Raw genomic sequence first — 21,042 nt, forward strand, 5'->3', positions numbered from 1 at the left:
CCCCACGGGGTGAGATCTTGCGTGGAGCCCCAGATCGAGGGAGATTATCAGTGGTCTTGTATGTCTTCCATTTCCTAATAATTGCTCCCACAGTTGATTTCTTCAAACCAAGCTGCTTACTTATTGCAGATTCAGTCTTCCCAGCCTGGTGCAGGTCTACAATTTTGTTTCTGGTGTCCTTTGACAGCTCTTTGGTCTTGGCCATAGTAGAGTTTGGAGTGTGACTGTTTGAGGTTGTGGACAGGTGTCTTTTATACTGATAACAAGTTCAAACAGGTGACCTTAATACAGGTAACGAGTGGAGGACAGAGGAGCATCTTAAAGAAGAAGTTACAGGTCTGTGAGAGCCAGAAATCTTGCTTGTTTGTAGGTGACCAAATACTTATTTTCCACCATAATTTGCAAATAAATACATTAAAAATCCAACAATGTGATTTTCTGGATTTCTTTCCTAATTTTGTCTGTTATAGTTGAAGTGTACCTATGATGAAAATTACAGGCCTCTCATCTTTTTAAGTGGGAGAACTTGCACAATTGGTGGCTGACTAAATACTTTTTTGCCCCACTGTATCTATTACTCAAAGCGTAGATATGTGCCCCCGACTGAATTGCTTTTAATTATTTCTAAAAGTTGCTCCGCTGTTTCAAAGCAGAGAAACTATTTGCTAGGAATAATCATTTCCTGAATATTGACTTTGTACATCGAGGTCAGACGAGGACTTTTTGTTTAATCTGAAACCAATGTAGCTAAACTAACAACTAGACTTATGCCCTCTAGTCCAACTCAAGTCTTTAAATAGGCCTAAAGTAACCTTCAAGGAAATAAAATATTACAGTTTTAAAACATACTGACTATATAATTATTCTTAATATTCTTGTATTTCGATATGAATTGAAAGAAACTGTCCTTTACAAGCTCCTGTATGAGGGAGCCCCTGGGAGCATCGTGTACGTTCAATAAGGTGACAGCTTCCCTGCCATAATGACTGACTAGAGAGAGAGAGAGTGAGTGGAAGAGAGAGAGAGAGCAAGCCAGAGATGGCGGGGGAGAGCGAGAGAGAGAAAGGGGGATTCGGACACTGCCCTCATAGCCTGATGATGATGATAGACCGCCCCCCTCTCTCAGCAACAGGGTCTCTGATGGTTATCACCAGACTGGAGCGCCACAATGTGAGTGTCACGCTACAACACAAATGTCCCATGTCTGGGCCGGATTATGGGGCAACAGACAGAGAGAGGTAAAAGTATTACAGGTTTGATCCCCTGCAGGGTCACCTTGATTTGATAAGAAAAGACACACAGACTGTGACCACACAACCCGGTTCCACAATGAAATCACTACGACTGAAGGGTGCGTATATTAAAGCTGGGGACTACTAAAGCCAAATGTCACAGCCTGACTGGGCACCATGACAGACAACAGTCAGACAGACATTCTCTATCTTCAACTGCCAAACAGAGATGACAATTTTGGTTATTCTGATAGACACATCTCTAATAAGACACATTGATTGTCCCATGTCAATCATTTGTAAGGACTACCATGCAAAGAGAGGAGATAGGGGTTGAGGACTTTAAATTCCATGAGGCAGATGACTTATGTCAGCTAGCTAGTCCAGCTCAATGAGTCCCATTATGTTGTTCTAAGTGCAGACAAAGTGCTGCATTAGGATAGCACTGTCTATCCCTATACCCTCCCAGCTGTGTCCTAGTGAACTGTACCTTCTCCTGGACATCCTGCTTCTCCTTGAGGGCCTCCTCCAGCTGGGCTTGTAGGTCAGAGATCTGGGCTAGGTTCTGGGTTGACTACACACACAAACAAGCTACTGGTCAGTCTGATTGGTTTAACACCAACTTATCTCTACAGTGTATTGCATCATGTTTACTTTAAGTAGCACAGTACAACATATTATATTCCTCCCCATTTGGTCTACACAGCTAGAAAACAGATTGATAAACAACCATAAACAAACACGTTGATGGGACCATGTCACAGCGACATATTTTTAAAAGCAAGAGTAGAGAGGGGAGACATCAACACACCTCATTTCAATGTGACCTGTGTGAAATGAAATATTAGAGATTAGTGCTTATTTTCTGCTACATGAAGCGCTCCGCATAGTGAGCCCAGGGGAACAGCTGTCTCACTTTAGACGGGATACATTCATTTGCAGCTAGTAGAAGCAGATCACTCATATTTCCATCAGTGTCAGACAGACAGAGCTCACTTTTCATCTCCACTTGATAGCAAACTGCTCTACACAGATACATTAACACTAATGGAGAGCACTAAGCTGATGCCAAATACTATTTACACCATTGAAATAATGCAGAATGACCCTTGCATTGTGTGTGTTACCTGGACGACAGCTGACTTGTGCTTCTTCATGAGCTCGTTCATATCCTCCTGGTCCTCCTCCATACGAGACTGAAGATCATTCTTCTCCCTCAGCAGCCTGCTCAACTGCTCTTCCAGCTGAGAGACACAGAGAGAGAGAGAGACACAGAGAGAGAGACAGAGAGAGAGACACACAGAGAGAGAGAGAGACAGAGACAGAGAGACAGAGAGGGAACAGACATTGAGTAAAGCCAGTGTGTCTGTGTACACTACCATTCAAAAGTTTGGGGACACTTAGAAATGTCCTTGTTTTTGAAAGAAATTTTTTGTCCATTAAAACAACATCAAATTGATCAGAAATACAGTGTAGACATTGTTAATGTTGTAAATGACTATTGTAGCTGGAAACGGCAGATTTTTAATAGAATATCTACATAGGCGTACAGAGGCCCATTATCAGCAACCATCACTCCTGTGTTCCAATGGCATGTTGTGTTAGCTAATCCAAGTTTATAATTTTAAAAGGCTAATTGAAGGCTAATAATAAAGGCTAATAAAAGGCTAACGTCAACAGTGAAGAGGCGACTCCGGGATGCTGGCCTTCTAGGCAGAGTTGCAAAGAAAAAGGCATATCTAAGACTGGCCAATAAAAATAAAAGATTAAGATGGGCAAAAGAACACAGACATTGGACAGAGGAGCTCTGCCTTGAAGGCCAGCATCTCGGAGTCGCCTCTATACGGTTGACATTGGGACTGGTGTTTTGCGTGTACTATTTAATGAAGCTGCCAGTTGAGGACTTGTGAGGCGTCTGTTTCTCAAACTAGACACTATAATGTTCTTGTCTACAGCAACTGAAAAGCCTGCAACACTTAAAAGAGCTGCAGCAAGATTCGGAATGGGTAGCAAGGAATAAGTTAGTCCTACATATTTCAAAACCTAAAAGCACTGTATATGGGACAAATCATTCACTTAAACCCTAAACCTCAACTACATCTCGCAATGAATAATGTGGAACTTAAGCAAGTTGAGGTGACTAAACTGCTTGGAGTAACCCTGGATTGTAAACTGTCATGGTCAAAACATACTGATACAACAGTAGCTAAGATGTGGAGAGGTCTGTCCATAATAAAGCACTGCTCTGCCTTCTTAACAACACTATCAAGGCAGGTCCTGGTTTTGTCGCACCTGGACTACTGTTCAATTGTGTGGTCAGGTGCCACAAAGAGGGACTTAGGAATATTGCAGTTGGCTCAGAACAGGACAGCACGGCTGGCCCTTAAACGTACACAGAGAGCTAACATTAATGACATGCATGTCAATCTATCATTGCTCAAAGTGGAAGAGAGATTGACTTCATCACTACTTGTTTTTGTAAGGGGTGTTGACAAGCGGAATGGACACCCAACCATACCCCACAAGACATGCCACCAGAGGTCTCTTCACAGTACCCAAGTCCAAAACAGACTATGGGAGGCACACAGTACTACATAGAGTCATGACTACATGGAACTCTATTCCACATCAGGTAACTGATGCAGCAGTAGAATCAGATTTAAAAAACAGGTAAAATACACCTTATGGAACAACAAGCACTGTGAAGAGACACACACAAAGGTACAGACACATGCATACACACACATTGTGAGATTGTTATATGGTGCTATTAAACATCTTGTATTGTATATATGTAGCAATAATGTTAGATAATGTACTGTTTTATCTTTTGTTTTATATGTTATGTAAGTGCTTCAATGTGTTTGGACCCCAGGAAGAGTAGCTGCTGCCTTGGTAGGAAATAATGGGGATCGCTAATTAATACTAATACAAACACTGGATCACATACTGTCTTTTCCCAGTCATTATCAACCTAGCTAATTATTTGTATTTATTTAAATTTTATTTAACCATTATTTAAGTAGGCAAATCAGTTAAGAACAAACTCTTATATACAATGACGGCCTACCAAAAGGCAAAACGCCTCCTGTGGGGATGGGGTCTGGGATAAAATATATATATATATATATATATATATATATATATATATATATATATATATAAAAATATAGCACAAAACAAACATCACTACAAGAGAGAGAACACTACATAAAGAGTTACCTAAGACAATGGCATGGCAGCAACACATGACAATACAGCATGGTAGCAACTAGAGGTCGACCGATTATGATTTTTCAACGTCGATACCGCTATCGGCCGATTTTTATTTATTTATTTGTACTAATGACAATTACAACGATACTGAATTAACACTTATTTTAACTTAATATAATACATCAATAAAATACATTTAGCCTCAAATAAATAATGAAACATGTTCAATTTGGTTTAAATAATGCAAAAACAAAGTGTTGGAGAAGAAAGTAATATGTGCCAATATGCAATATGTGCCATGTAAAAATGTGTGCCATGTAAAAATGTGTGCCATGTAAAAATGTGTGCCATGTAAAATATGTGCCATGTACAAAAGCTAACGTTTAAGTTCCTTGCTCAGAACATGAGAACATATGAAAGTTGGTGGTTCCTTTTAACATGAGGTTTTAGGTTGTAGTTAATATAGTATTTATAGGAATATTTCTCTCTATACCATTTGTATTTCATATACCTTTAACTATTGGATGTTCTTATAGGCACTATAGTATTGCCAGTGTAACAGTATAGCTTCCGTCCCTCTCCTCGCCCCTACCTGGGCTCGAACCAGGAACACATCGACAACAGCCACACTCGAAACATCGTTACCCATCGCTCCACAAAAGCCGCGGCCCTTGCAGCGTAAGAGGAATAACTACTCCAAATCTAAAAGCGAGTGACGTTTGAAACGGTATTAGCACACACACAGCTAACTAGCTAGCCATTTCACATTGGTTACACCAGCCATTAGGCTGATAGGCTTGAAGTCATAAACAGCGCTGTGCTTGCAAAGAGCTGCTGGCAAAACGCACAAAAGTGCTGTTTGAATGAATGATTATGGGCCTGCTGCTGTTCAGTCAGACTGCTATATCAAATCAGACTTAATTATAACATAATAACACACAGAAATATGAGCCGTAGGTCATTAATATGGTCGAACCCGGAAACTATAATTTCGAAAACAAAACGTTAATTATTTCAGTGAAATATGGAACCGTTCGGTATTTTATCTAACGGGTGGCATCCCTAAGTCTGAATATTCTTGTTACATTGCACAACCTTCAATGTTATGTCATAATTACGTAAAATTCTGGCAAATTAGTTCGCAATGAGCCAGGCAGCCCAAACTGTTGCATATACCCTGCCTCTGCATGCAATGAACGCAAGAGAAATGACACAATTTCACCTGGTTAATATTGCCTGCTAAACTGGATTAGTAGTTATAACTAGTGATTATGATTGATTGTTTTTTATAAGATAAGTTTAATGCTAGCTAGCCATTTACATTGGCTTCTACTGCATTCGAGTAACAGGCAGGCTACTCGTGGAGTGCAATGGTTAGAGCGTTGGACAAGTTAACCGTACGGTTGTTCTGCCCCTGAACAAGGCAGTTAACCCACCGTTCCTAGTCCTTTTGAAAATGAGAATGTGTTCTTAACTGACTTGCCTAATTAAATGAAGCTATATAAAACTAATCTACAAAATTTTAATGAAAATCTGTGTCCAAAAATACCGATTTCCAATTGTTATGAAAACTTGAAATCGGCCCTAATTAATCCGATTCCGATTAATCGGCAGACCTCTAGTAGTAACACAACATAACAACATGGTAGCAACACAAAATGGTACAAACATTATTGGGAACAGACAACAGCACAAAGGGCAAGAAGGTAGAGACAACAATACATCACGTGAAGCAGCCACAACTGTCAGTAGGAGTGTCCATGATTGAGTCTTTGAATGAAGAGATTGAGATAAAACTGTCCAGTTTGAGTGTTTGTTGCAGCTCGTTCCAGCCGCTAGCTGCAGCGAACTGAAAAGATGAGCGACCCAGGGATGTGTGTGCTTTGGGGACCTTTAATAACAGAAACGTGACTGGCAGAACGGGTGTTGTATGTGGATGAGGAGGGCAACAGTAGATATCTCAGATAGGGGGGAGTGAGGCCTAAGAGGCGGTAGGGTAGCCTAGTGAGGTGGCAGGTAGCCTTGTGGTTGGGCGAGTAACTGAAAGGTTGCAAGATCAAATCCCTGAGCTGACAAGGTAAAAATCTGTTGTTCTGCCCCTGAACAAGGCAGTTAACCCACTGTTCCTAGGCCGTCAGACAGAAACAAACATTTGACCTTGTAAGTAGACATGATTGCAAACGATTAAACCCTTCCAATAGAATGTAAAAAAATGTTTTGCTACAAATTCAACTTTAAATTAGTTGACTCTTCACACGGGATGATTTCACTGAACAACAAAAGAAAGGAAATATTGAATGGTCCCCAATGATCCATCACATCTCCCAAAAATGTTTTCAACATACATTTGCAAAATGATAGTCTAGAAACTAAAGCGTTGGTTGCCTTCCTCTCAGCGTAAGTATAGAATGCAGTGATGTGTCCTATAAGGAGCATTGGTGGTAAATCTGATGGCCGAATGGTAAAGGTTAGCGACTAATGCCTAATGCTAGCAGGGTGTTCCTAACTGACTTCTGTGGAAACGTCAGAGGCGTAATCCCATTTCTATAATTACTTCAACAATGCAGAGGGGGGCAGCAGGGAGATGAGAGGGGCTGGAGACAGTCAGGGGATGTATTAATAAATTATGAATAATGTGGATATCAGAAAAGGATAATGAATCCATTAGTACATAGCTGAGAGATGAGAGGACTTATAAAGCACACTGGCACAGTGACATCCATCTTATTCACATAGAGGGAAAAACAGACCGGGGGAATGGATAATGGACCACATCTGATGAATTTCACCAAAATAGAACCAACAGAATTCCTTGGAAAGGAATTGCAAGATTTCATACTGGTATTAATGACATGGTTGCTATTTTAATAAGGAGATACCCATTCAATGTTTGTTTCCTATGTTAAACCAAATAAATGCCCTCATTTCCCCCCAAAATGCGCAGGTTAAGTAAACATCAACCCCAATATAGACTTGTTTGTTCCTCCTGTACTTCAATGCCATAATTAAAATAATAAAATAAACCATTGACAATCATGTTAAGAAAATGTCCATTTCGACTGATGAAACATCTATACATCCATTTCTCCATCCACCTCACCCAGTTTCTATTGTTCCTGACCTGCTGTGGTGTGAACTCAATTACCATTCCCTCTCGCTGCCGAGAAAATATTCACCCAATGGCAGCTGTATTAAACTGTAATGCATTTCAAGGTGATACGTCTTGTTCAAATTAGAAATGTTCATGGAAACATTCCATCATAATGCCAGTCTCACCGCCGAGAGAGGTGGATGTCACATCAAGAGAAAGGTGAGGATGAGAGAGAGAGAGAGAGAGAGAAAGGAAGGTGTAAAAGGAGAGGGGGATGAGAAGGGGAGAGGAAAAAAAATAAGGAGAGAGGTAAGAGAAGGAGAAAAGAGGAGAGGTAAGAGAATGAGGAAGGAGGAGAGGTAAGAGAAGGAGAAAGGAGGAGAGGTAAGAGAAGGATAAAAGAGGAGAGGTAAGAGAAGGATAAAAGAGGAGAGGTAAGAGAAGGAGAAAGGAGGAGAGGTAAGAGAAGGAGAAAAGAGGAGAGGTAAGAGAAGGAGAAAAGAGGAGAGGTAAGTGAAGGAGAAAAGAGGAGAGGTAAGAGAAGGAGAAAAGAGGAGAGGTAAGAGAAGGAGAAAAGAGGAGAGGTAAGAGAAGGAGAAAAGAGGAGAGGTAAGAGAACGAGAAAGGAGGAGAGGTAAGAGAAGGAGAAAAGAGGAGAGGTAAGAGAAGGAGAAAAGAGGAGAGGTAAGAGAAGGAGAAAGGAGGAGAGGTAAGAGAAGGAGAAAGGAGGAGAGGTAAGAGAAGGAGAAAGGAGGAGAGGTAAGAGAAGGAGAAAGGAGGAGAGGTAAGAGAAGGAGAAAAAAATAAGGAGAGTTACGAAAAGGAGAAAAAAATAAGGAGAGTTAGAGAAGGAGAAAAGAGGAGAGAGGTAAGAGAGGAGAGAGGTAAGAGAAGGAGAAAAGAGAAAGAGTGGTAAGAGAAGGAGAAAAGAGAAAGAAAGGTAAGAGAAGGAGAGGTAAGAGAATGAAAAAAGAGAAAGAGAGGTAAGAGAACGAAAAAAGAGAAAGAGAGGTAAGAGAAGGAGAGAGGTAAGAGAAGGAGAAAAAAATAAGGAGAGTTAGAGAAGGAGAAAAGAGGAGAGAGGTAAGAGAGGAGAGAGGTAAGAGAAGGAGAAAAGAGAAAGAGTGGTAAGAGAAGGAGAAAAGAGAAAGAAAGGTAAGAGAAGGAGAGGTAAGAGAATGAAAAAAGAGAAAGAGAGGTAAGAGAACGAAAAAAGAGAAAGAGAGGTAAGAGAAGGAGAGAGGTAAGAGAAGGAGAAAAAAATAAGGAGAGAGTTAGAGAAGGAGAAAAGAGGAGAGAGGTAAGAGAGGAGAGAGGTAAGAGAAGGAGAAAAGAGAAAGAGTGGTAAGAGAAGGAGAAAAGAGAAAGAAAGGTAAGAGAAGGAGAGGTAAGAGAATGAAAAAAGAGAAAGAGAGTTAAGAGAACGAAAAAAGAGAAAGAGAGGTAAGAGAAGGAGAGAGGTAAGAGAAGGAGAAAAAAATAAGGAGAGAGTTAGAGAAGGAGAAAAGAGGAGAGAGGTAAGAGAGGAGAGAGGTAAGAGAAGGAGAAAAGAGAAAGAGTGGTAAGAGAAGGAGAAAAGAGAAAGAAAGGTAAGAGAAGGAGAGAGGTAAGAGAAGGAGAAAAGAGAAAGAGTGGTAAGAGAAGGAGAGAGGTAAGAGAAGGAGAAAAGAGAGGTAAGAGAAGGAGAAAAGAGAAAGAGTGGTAAGAGCAGGAGAGAGGTAAGAGAAGGAGAAAAGAGGAGAGGTAAGAGAATGAAAAAAGAGAAAGAGAGGTAAGAGAAGGAGAGAGGTAAGAGAAGGAGAAAAGAGAAAGAGTGGTAAGAGAAGGAGAGAGGTAAGAGAAGGAGAAAAGAGAAAGTGGTAAGAGAAGGAGAGAGGTAAGAGAAGGAGAAGAGAAATATGTAAGAGAAGGAGAGAGATAAGAGAAGGAGAAAAGAGAAGGAGAGAGGTAAGAGAAGGAGAAGAGGAGAGAGGTAAGAGAAGGAGAAAAGAGAAAGAGGTAAGAGAAGGAGAAAAGAGAAAGAGGTAAGAGAAGGAGAAAAGAGAAAGAGGTAAGAGAAGTAAGAGAAGGAGAAAAGAGAAGGAGAGGTAAGAGAAGGAGAGAGGTAAGAGAAGGAGAAGAGGAGAGAGGTAAGAGAAGGAGAAAAGAGAAAGAGGTAAGAGAAGGAAAGAGGTAAGAGAAGGAGAAGAGAGGTAAGAGAAGGAGAAAAGAGAAAGAGAGGTAAGAGGAGAGAGGTAAGAGAAGGAGAAGAGGAGAGAGGTAAGACAAGGAGAAAAGAAGAAAGAGAGGAAATAGAGATGGCTGTTGGGTTGTTGCCATGACTCCCCTTAGAGCCCACACAGATGGTGTTGTCCTGATTAAAAGGTAGTTCACGGTGATAGAGTTCTTGAAATGTGTTGACATTTTGTCTTCTACTCAAGTGTTTCTTTGTCCTTTAGAGCTGCCTTGTCCATCTAATTGATGACTTTGGCAGAGCTCCAGATCTAAAGGTATTGTCCTAGTGTCCTTAGGAGCACACCGGCGTCTTTGTTGAAAAAGGTGTGTAGGAAGATGTGAGAAGTGTGTAAGAAAGGTGTGCGTAGGAAAGGCATACGTTGGTATCGGGCCCAATGTCACTCAGCTCCGTCATATACTCACATGGTCTTGCTTATCATTGCTATGTAGATGACACTCAACTACTTTTCTCTTTCCCCCCTTCTGACACCCAGGGAAGACCTCCCTGCTAAAAGACCTTTACATTACGGTTGACAGCTCCACGGTGTCCCCCTCCCAGAGTGCAAAGGACCTTGGCGTGACCCTGGACAACACCCTGTCATTCTCTGCAAACATCACAGCAGTGACTCGCTCCTGCAGATTCATGCTCCCCAACATCCGTAGTGTACGACTCTACCTCAAACATGAAGAGGTGCAGGTCCTAATCCAGGCACTTGTCCTCTCATGTCTGGACTACTACAACTCACTGTTGGCTGGGCTCCCCACTTGTGCCATCAAACCCCTGCAACTTATCCAGAACGCTGCAGCCCGCCCGTTGTTCAACCTTCCCAAGGTCTTCCATGTCACCCGCTCTTCAGCACACTCCACTGGCTTCCAGTCTAAGCTTGCATCCACTACTAGACCAGGGTACTTGCCTACGGAGCAGCAAGAAGAACTGCCCCTCCCCACCTTCAGGTTATGCTCAAACCCTACACCCCAACCCGAGCACTCCGTTCTGCCACCTTCCGGAGACACCTGAAACCCCACCTCTTCAAGGAATACCTAGGATAGGATAATGTAATCCTTCTCACCCCCCCCTCCCTTAAATGATTTAGATGCACTATTGTAAAGTGGCTGTTCCACTGGATGTCAGAAGGTGAATTCACCAATTTGTAAGTCGCTCTGGATAAGAGCGTCTGCTAAATGACTTAAATGTAAATGTTAAATGTGGTCTCTTGGCCCTCCCACCCCTATGGGAGGGCAGCTCCCGCTCAGCCCAGTCCAAGCTCTTCTCTGTCCTGGCACCCCAATGGTGGAACCAGCTTAGGACAGAAGAGTCCCTGCCCATCTTCCGAAAACATCTGAAACCCTACCTATTCAAAGAGTATTTTAAATAATCCCATAGCGCGCCATCACCCCCTTCTCCCCTCTTCCTCACCCCTCCACCTAAAACCTTGCACGCTCGGAATACATTTCATTCAACCTCTGAAAACCCTCCCACTTGCTGTCCTTAGGAGCACACCTGCCATTCTAAATGCTTTCACAGATGAACATACATGGTGGCGAGTAAAAGCACTGCCCTAGGTTAGAGGTCATGATGTATGGAATAGGTTAGAGGTCATGATGTATGGAATAGGTTAGAGGTCATGGTGTATGGAATAGGTTAGAGGTCATGGTGTATGGAAAAGGTTAGAGGTAGGAAGGAATGGTGTACTGTACTCACAGCCTGTTTGGCTTTGGAGATGTCGTCCATCTGCACATGCAAGTCCTCAATCTCCACCTCCATAGATTTACGGGCCTTCACTGCTGCCGCACAGGTGAACTCTGACTCCTCCAGCTGAGACAGTGGGAGAGAGAGGTCCAAATTCTATAGAAATGTATTTATTCTGATGTTTCTGGACTTTCCCAGTATCTCCGTGGTGTGTCACGCAGGTGTAGGAACTGGACAAGTGTGCTAGGGGTACAACCTACCTGGTTTTTGAGCTGGGCGATCTCTCTCTTGCTGGGGGCGTTGTTCTTCATGTGGTCCAGCATGATCTGGGCGTCGGCCAGCAGGGCCTTGGTGCGCTTCAGATCCTTCCTCAGCCTCTTCTCTGTCTCCACGTCTCTGGGGTTCACCTGGGGACAGCAGCAACACAACCAGATTACGACCCACTCAACATATTACACCACACACTAATCACAGTACCAACAAAAGCCTGCATAATCTGTAACTATCCAGTAGCAGGGTTGACAGCCACTGGACATATAACTAGTCTGGGTAAAGACTGTCCAAGGTGGACTGGTAGTGGGGTGTCTGACAGTACCTGGTCCTGGGCCGACAGCAGCTTGGTCTCCAGTTCTCTCCTCTCACGTAGGACCTTCTGTTTGTCATTAAACTCCTCCTCCAGCTGGACTTCTATCTGCTTCAGCTGAAAACACAGGAACACACTATAATGTGATCCAACTGAAAGAGACATGTTTACATAATAAAACTGAGTCATCGTCTATGTTTGTGCTTTGGAGACGAAACCTGCTATTTGTGGCTATTATAGTCACACATTGTCACAACTAATCATTTGCCTTTAGAGTCATGTAAAGTTTCCGGTGTGTGCTGTACCTTCTTACTGCAGGACTGTCTGATCTCCTCCACCTCCTCGTCTTTACTCTCAATCTCCTTGGAGTGTGTCTGGCGCAGTCTCTCTGTCTCCATCTCCAGACGCAGCTTAGCCTGCACAACACAAAGACAGAGTATGAGTGTCATCCTCAATGGAGTGTGTGTGTATGTATGTGTGCGCGCACGCACATCTGCATGTGCGTTCAAGTGTGAGTCTCTGTGTGCGCACGTCTGCATGTGTATATACAAGTGTGTCTCTCTGTGTGTGTCTCTAACTCTATACCTGCTCCAGCATCTGTATAGTTCCGGCCTGTTCATCCAGCTCCTCTTCCTGGTCTTTGACCTTGGCCTCCAGGTCACGCATCGTCTTCTTCACCTTGGACAGTGATGCCTCGTCCTTGGTCTCCTGGGACGAAAGGTCCAGCAGCTCCGCCTCCAGCTGTTCTAACTTCACGTTCTGTGCACACATCTCCAGGTCCTTGCCCTATAGGGAGAGAGGCGATACACATTAAAACACACATCTCCAGGTCCTTGTCCTATAGGGAAAGAGGAGATACACATTAAAACACACATCCTCAGGTCCTTGTCCTATAGGGAGAGAGGACATACACATTAAAACATACATCTCCAGGTCCTTGTCCTATAGGGAGAGAAGAGATACACATTAAAACACACATCCCCAGGTCATTGTCCTATAGGGAGAGAGGACATACACATTAAAACACACATCCCCAGGTCCTTGTCCTATAGGGAGAGAGGAGACACACATTACGGGTGTTTTCACACAATTATTGTGAAGTCGGTGCGGTTCACTTAATTTTGTGTGCAGTGTGAACACTTCAAAGGAACTCAGACCCCTCAAAATAACTCCTGAAGCCAACAGATCATCTGGAGAGGTCCGGTTCCGGTTGTAGGGCAATGTGAACCCAAAGGTCCCCAGGATCGCTTGTCGTTATTCCCACGCCACACACTAGACTACTGCAACACCGTTTCCCCTGCCAAAAACCCTCACACTAGACTACTGCAACACCGTTTCCCCGGGCATAAACCCTCACACTAGACTACTGCAACACCGTTTCCCCGGGCATAAACCCTCACACTAGACTACTGCAACACCGTTTCCCCTGCCAAAAACCCTCACACTAGACTACTGCAACACCGTTTCCCCTGCCAAAAATCCTCACAATAGACTACTGCAACACCGTTTCCCCTGGCATAAACCCTCACACTAGACTACTGCAACACCGTTTCCCCTGCCAAAAACCCTCACACTAGACTACTGCAACACCGTTTCCCCTGCCAAAAACCCTCACAATAGACTACTGCAACACCGTTTCCCCTGCCAAAAACCCTCACACTAGAATACTGCAACACCGTTTCCCCTGGCATAAACCCTCACACTAGAATACTGCAACACCGTTTCCCCTGGCATAAACCCTCACACTAGACTACTGCAACACCGTTTCCCCTGGCATAAACCCTTACACTAAACTACTGCAACGCCGTTTCCCCTGGCATAAACCGTCACACTAGACGACTGCAACACCGTTTCCCCTGGCATAAACCCTCACACTAAACTACTGCAACACCGTTTCCCCTGCCAAAAACCCTCACACTAGAATACTGTAACACCATTTCCCCTGGCATAAACCCTCACACTAGACTACTGCAACACCGTTTCCCCTGGCATAAACCCTCACACAAGACTACTACAACACCGTTTCCCCTGGCATAAACCCTCACACTAGACTACTGCAACACCGTTTCCCCTGGCATAAACCCTCACACTAGACTACTGCAACACCGTTTCCCCTGGCATAAACCCTCACACTAGACTACTGCAACACCGTTTCCCCTGGCATAAACCCTCACACTAGACTACTGCAACACCGTTTCCCCTGGCATAAACCCTCACACTAGTCTACTGCAACACCGTTTCCCCTGGCATAAACCCTCACACTAGACTACTGCAACACCGTTTCCCCTGGCATAAACCCTCACACTAGACTACTGCAACACCGTTTCCCCTGGCATAAACCCTCACACAAGACTACTGCAACACCGTTTCCCTTGGCATAAACCCTCACACTAGATTACTGCAACACCGTTTCCCCTGGCATAAACCCTCACACTAGACTACTGCAACACCGTTTCCCCGGGCATAAACCCTCACACTAGAATACTGCAACACCGTTTCCCCTGGCATAAACCCTCACACTAGACTACTGCAACACCGTTTCCCCTGGCATAAACCCTTACAATAAACTACTGCAACGCCGTTTCCCCTGGCATAAACCGTCACACTAGACGACTGCAACACCGTTTCCCCTGGCATAAACCCTCACACTAGACTACTGCAACACCGTTTCCCCTGGCATAAACCCTCACACTAGATTACTGCAACACCGTTTCCCCTGGCATAAACCCTCACACTAGACTACTGCAACACCGTTTCCCCTGCCAAAAACCCTCACACTAGAATACTGTAACACCGTTTCCCCTGGCATAAACCCTCACACAAGACTACTACAACACCGTTTCCCCTGGCATAAACCCTCACACTAGACTACTGCAACACCGTTTCCCCTGGCATAAACCCTCACACTAGACTACTGCAACACCGTTTCCCCTGGCATAAACCCTCACACTAGACTACTGCAACACCGTTTCCCCTGGCATAAACCCTCACACTAGACTACTGCAACACCGTTTCCCCTGGCATAAACCCTCACACTAGACTACTGCAACACCGTTTCCCCTGGCATAAACCCTTACACTAAACTACTGCAACGCCGTTTCCCCTGGCATAAACCGTCACACTAGACGACTGCAACACCGTTTCCCCTGGCATAAACCCCCACACTAAACTACTGCAACATCGTTTCCCCTGCCAAAAACCCTCACACTAGAATACTGTAACACCGTTTCCCCTGGCATAAACCCTCACACTAGACTACTGCAACACCATTTCCCCTGGCATAAACCCTCACACAAGACTACTACAACACCGTTTCCCCTGGCATAAACCCTCACACTAGACTACTGCAACACCATTTCCCCTGGCATAAACCCTCACACTAGACTACTGCAACACCGTTTCCCCTGGCATAAACCCTCACACTAGACTACTGCAACACCGTTTCCCCTGGCATAAACCCTCACACTAGACTACTGCAACACCGTTTCCCCGGGCATAAACCCTCACACTAGTATACTGCAACACCGTTTCCCCTGGCATAAACCCTCACACTAGACTACTGCAACACCGTTTCCCCTGGCATAAACCCTTACACTAAACTACTGCAACGCCGTTTCCCCTGGCATAAACCGTCACACTAGACGACTGCAACACCGTTTCCCCTGGCATAAACCCTCACACTAAACTACTGCAACATCGTTTCCCCTGCCAAAAACCCTCACACTAGAATACTGTAACACCATTTCCCCTGGCATAAACCCTCACACTAGACTACTGCAACACCGTTTCCCCTGGCATAAACCCTCACACAAGACTACTACAACACCGTTTCCCCTGGCATAAACCCTCACACTAGACTACTGCAACACCGTTTCCCCTGGCATAAACCCTCACACTAGACTACTGCAACACCGTTTCCCCTGGCATAAACCCTCACACTAGACTACTGCAACACCGTTTCTCCTGGCATAAACCCTCACACTAGACTACTGCAACACCGTTTCCCCTGGCATAAACCCTCACACTAGACTACTGCAACACCGTTTCCCCTGGCATAAACCCTCACACTAGACTACTGCAACACCGTTTCCCCTGGCATAAACCCTCACACAAGACTACTGCAACACCGTTTCCCCTGGCATAAACCCTCACACTAGATTACTGCAACACCGTTTCCCCTGGCATAAACCCTCACACTAGACTACTGCAACACCGTTTCCCGGGCATAAACCCTCACACTAGAATACTGCAACACCGTTTCCCCTGGCATAAACCCTCACACTAGACTACTGCAACACCGTTTCCCCTGGCATAAACCCTCACACTAGACTACTGCAACACCGTTTCCCCTGCCAAAAACCCTCACACTAGAATACTGTAACACCGTTTCCCCTGGCATAAACCCTCACACAAGACTACTACAACACCGTTTCCCCTGGCATAAACCCTCACACTAGACTACTGCAACACCGTTTCCCCTGGCATAAACCCTCACACTAGACTACTGCAACACCGTTTCCCCTGGCATAAACCCTCACACTAGACTACTGCAACACCGTTTCCCCTGGCATAAACCCTCACACTAGACTACTGCAACACCGTTTCCCCTGGCATAAACCCTCACACTAGACTACTGCAACACCGTTTCCCCTGGCATAAACCCTCACACTAGATTACTGCAACACCGTTTCCCCTGGCATAAACCCTCACACATTGCTGCCACAATAGAGAGAAGATGATGATGTGATGATTCTGAGAAAAAACAAGTGCTTTTTCTGGATAAGTATATTGATTAGCAATTATCAAGGATGCACTGAAATTCAAAAATATGTGTGTAGTTTTAAATTCAGATTATTTGTTTGCAATATGTGATCTATAGGCTAAGAGATCTTCATCAGCTGTTTATTGATTGGGGGTTTGAATAGTGTGAGAATCACAACATAGGTCATAGCTCTCAAAGTAGCCTACATGGGGTGTACAATTTTCAATTATAGTATTATTTAATCTGCAGTTATTATTCTGCTGTTTATTCTGTTACCAATAATATTTACGTGTTATAGTATCTTCTGATAACAATTATTAGGACTCATCTGTTAGCTTCCAAAAGTTAAGTTGGTATCAAGTTGTCCGATAACAAGGGAACTGAGTTATTTTACCCCGGAGTTGACTTTAAAGAGGACTGAGATGGGTTATTTTAAAAGATGTCTATATGTGAAAACACCCTAAGACACACATCTCCAGGTCCAATAGGAGGATACACACATATTCTAAAATGATTTGTTTTCATTCAAATAGCTGTGCTTGATTGAGCTTGCCATGGAGCCAATGGAAAGGCCAACCCCAGCCACCTGACACTCCGGGAAGACTCAAACACTAAAAGTACTTGAAAGATTACAAATACTATTTGAACCCATTTTTGGCACACACACACAGATGTGGTAGGCCAGTAGTGTTGGTGTTTGTACAGTACCTCCAGTTGCTGTCGCAGGCTGAACACTTCTCCAGTCAGCATGTCCTTCTCTCTGCTCAGCTTCTCTCTAAGATTCTTCTCCCTCTGGACCTCCTCCTGAGACAGGCTCTGCTCCGAGTCAAACCTGACACACACACACACACGTTAATGCCTTGCCTAACTAGACACACACCCTGCCGTGAGTCCCCTATCGACATCGAACATACTCATACTGGTACAGTATACAGTGGGGAGAACAAGTATTTGATACACTGCCGATTTTGCAGGTTTTCCAACTCACAAAGCATGTAAAGGTCTGTAATGTTTATCATAGGTACACTTCAACTGTGAATCTAAAACAAAAATCCAGAAAATCACATTGTATGATTTTTAAGCAATTCATTTGCATTTTATAGCATGACATAAGTATTTGATCACCTACCAACCAGTAAGAATTCCGCCTCTCACAGACCTGTTCGTTTTTCTTTAAGAAGCCCTCCTGTTCTTCACTCATTACCTGTATTAACTGCACCTGTTTGAACTCGTTACCTGTATAAAAGACACCTGTCCACACACTCAACCAAAAAGACTCCAACCTCTCCACAATGGCCAAGACCAGAGAGCTGTGTAAGGACATCAGGGATAAAATTGTAGACCTGCACAAGGCTGGGATGGGCTACAGGACAATAGGCAAGCAGCTTGGTGAGAAGGCAACAACTGTTGGCGCAATTATTAGAAAATGGAAGAAGTTCAAGATGACGGTCAATCACCCTCGGTCTGGGGCTCCATGCAAGATCTCGCCTCGTGGGGTATCAATGATCATGAGGAAGGTGAGGGATCAGCCCAGAACTACACGGCAGGACCTGGTCAATGACCTGAAGAGAGCTGGGACCACAGTCTCAAAGAAAACCATTAGTAACACACTACGCCGTCATGGATTAAAATCCTGCAGCACACGTAAGTTCCCCTGCTCAAGCCAGCGCATGTCCAGGCCCGTCTGAAGTTTGCCAATGGCCATCTGGATGATCCAGAGGAGGAATGGGAGAAGGTCATGTGGGACAAAAATAGAGCTTTTTGGTCTAAACTCCACTCGCCGTGTTTGGAGGAAGAAGAAGGATGAGTACAACCCCAAGAACACCATCCCAACCGTGAAGCATGGAGGTGAAAACATCATTCTTTGGGGATGCTTTTCTGCAAAGAGGACATGACGACTGCACCGTATTGAGGGGAGGATGGATGGGGCCATGTATCGCGAGATCTTGGCCAACAGCCTTCTTCCCTCAGTAAGAGCATTGAAGATGGGTCGTGGCTGAGTCTTCCAGCATGACAACGACCCGAAACACACAGCCAGGGCAACTAAGGAGTGGCTCTGTAAGAAGCATCAAGGTCATGGAGTGGCCTAGCCACTCAGTCTCCAGACCTGAACCCAATAGAAAATCTTTGGAGGGAGCTGAAAGTCCGTATTGCCCAGCGACAGTCCCGAAACTTGAAGGATCTGGAGAAGGTCTGTATGCAAACCTGGTCAAGAACTACAGGAAACGTATGATCTCTGTAATTGCAAACAAAGGTTTCTGTACCAAATATTAAGTTCTGCTTTTCTGATGTATCAAATACTTATGTCATGCAATAAAATGCAAATTAATTACTTAAAAATCATACAATGTGATTTTCTGGATTTTTGTTTTAGATTCCGTCTCTCACAGTTGAAGTGTACCTATGATAAAAATTTCAGACCTCTACATGCTTTGTAAGTGGGAAAACCTGCAAAATCGGCAGTGTATCAAATACTTGATCTCCCCACTGTATGTGCACACGCACACACTCCCCATAACGGTGATAGGCACGGGGGGAGTGTTTGTTGTCCTGTTTACGTAGTGAACTAAAGAGGCTTAGACAGCAGGGGCCTTTAACAAGCACAGCCAAGCTTAGAGACCACACAGAGGGTGTGTGTGTGTTTCTTCCCCCCAGGAGTTCCAGGAGACGTCCATGGTGGAAAAGTCTCTGTTCAGTTGGCTGGAGGCCAAGTGTGTGTACACACGCACACCAAACATTTGCAGTGTGGTTGCAGCATTCCAGTAAGTTTTCTTACTGTGTGACACTACATAGCCTTTACTGATCTGTATTATATCTCTCCTACTCTGCTGAGACATGATATCACTCAGTAACCATTACCACAGAGAGAGCGAGAGGGGGAGAGAGAGAGAGAGTGAAAGAAAGAGAGAAGGGGGAAAGCGAGAGAGAGATTGTAAATACAACACATTTATGCTTATTTATTTTATCTTGTGTCCTTTAACCATTTGTACATTGTTAAAACACTGTATATATGACATTTGTAATGTCTTTATTGTTTTGAAACTTCTGTATGTGTAATGTTTACTGTTAATTGTTATTGTTTATCACTTTATATATTCACTTTATATATTATCTACCTCACTTGCTTTGGCAATGTTAACACGTTTCCCATGCCAATAAAGCCCTTGAATTGAATTGAATTGAGAGACAAACAGAGAGAAGGGGGAAAGCGAGAGAGAGACAGAGAAGGGGGAAAGCGAGAGAGAGAAGGGGGAAAGCGAGAGAGAGAGACAGAGAGAAGGGGGAAAGCGAGAGAGAGAGAGAGATCTGCCTTTGGTCTAAAGAGCAGGAACCCAGACTTTATCAAAAACATTTGAAATACAGACATTGTCATTCTATAAGAAACATGCTATAAAGAACACGGACCCACTGGTTGTCCTCTAGTTTACAGAGAGCTGGCAGTCTCATCCAGCAAACTACCAGGTGTGAAACAGGGAAGCGACTCAGGGGATATGCTAATTTGGTATAGAACAGACCTATTAAATTAGTCAAAACAGGAACATTTTACATCTGGCTAGAAATGAATAATGAAATTATCTCATGTGTGATACCTACAGTTGAAGTTGGAAGTTTACATACACCTTAGCCAAATACATTTAAACTCAGTTTTTCACAATTCCTGACATTTAATCCGAGTAAAAATTCCCTGTCTTAGGTCAGTTAGGAACATCACTTTATTTTAAGAATGTGAAATGTCAGAATTATAGTAGAGAGAATTATTTATTTCAGCTTTTATTTCTTTCATCACATTCCCAGTGGGTCAGAAGTTTACATACACTCAATTAGTATTTGGTAGCATTGCCTTTAAATTGTTTAACTTGGGTCAAACATTTCGGGTAGCCTTCCACAAGCTTCCCACAATATGTTGGGTGAATTCTGGCCCATCCCCCCTGACAGAGCTGGTGTAACTGAGTAAGGTTTGTAGGCCTCCTTGCTGGCACACGCATTTTCAGTTCTGCCCACTTTCTATGTGTTCTGCACACTTTCTATGGGATTGAGGTCAGGGCTTTGTGATGGCCACTCCAATACCTTGACTTTGTTGTCCTTAAGCCATTTTGCCACAACTTGGAAGTATGCTTGGGGTCAATGTCCATTTGGAAGACCCATTTGCGACTGATGTCTTGAGATGTTGCTTCAATATATCCACATCATTTTCCATCCTCATGACGCCATCTATTTTGTGAAGTGCACCAGTTCCTCCTGCAGCAAAGCACC

At 43.9% G+C, this 21,042-nt stretch overlaps 1 protein-coding gene across 6 annotated transcripts in view; it reads right to left on the reverse strand.

The window, feature by feature from the left end:
* The window catches only part of LOC135546563 (unconventional myosin-XVIIIa-like), a 209,747-nt gene that overhangs the window by 27,525 nt on the left and 161,180 nt on the right, over positions 1–21,042 (reverse strand). For all 6 annotated transcript variants that reach the window (XM_064975097.1, XM_064975095.1, XM_064975096.1 and 3 more), the window contains 8 exons: positions 17,497–17,620; positions 12,612–12,812; positions 12,332–12,442; positions 12,039–12,143; positions 11,704–11,850; positions 11,456–11,569; positions 2,360–2,476; positions 1,723–1,806 (listed from right to left, as the gene is read on the reverse strand). In XM_064975097.1, the coding sequence (XP_064831169.1) occupies positions 1,723–1,806; positions 2,360–2,476; positions 11,456–11,569; positions 11,704–11,850; positions 12,039–12,143; positions 12,332–12,442; positions 12,612–12,812; positions 17,497–17,620 (1,003 nt within the window). The remainder of the gene's footprint in view (positions 1–1,722; positions 1,807–2,359; positions 2,477–11,455; positions 11,570–11,703; positions 11,851–12,038; positions 12,144–12,331; positions 12,443–12,611; positions 12,813–17,496; positions 17,621–21,042) is intronic.

Source organism: Oncorhynchus masou, chromosome 9 (assembly GCF_036934945.1).
Source record: "Oncorhynchus masou masou isolate Uvic2021 chromosome 9, UVic_Omas_1.1, whole genome shotgun sequence".
NCBI classification, from domain to species: domain Eukaryota; kingdom Metazoa; phylum Chordata; class Actinopteri; order Salmoniformes; family Salmonidae; genus Oncorhynchus; species Oncorhynchus masou.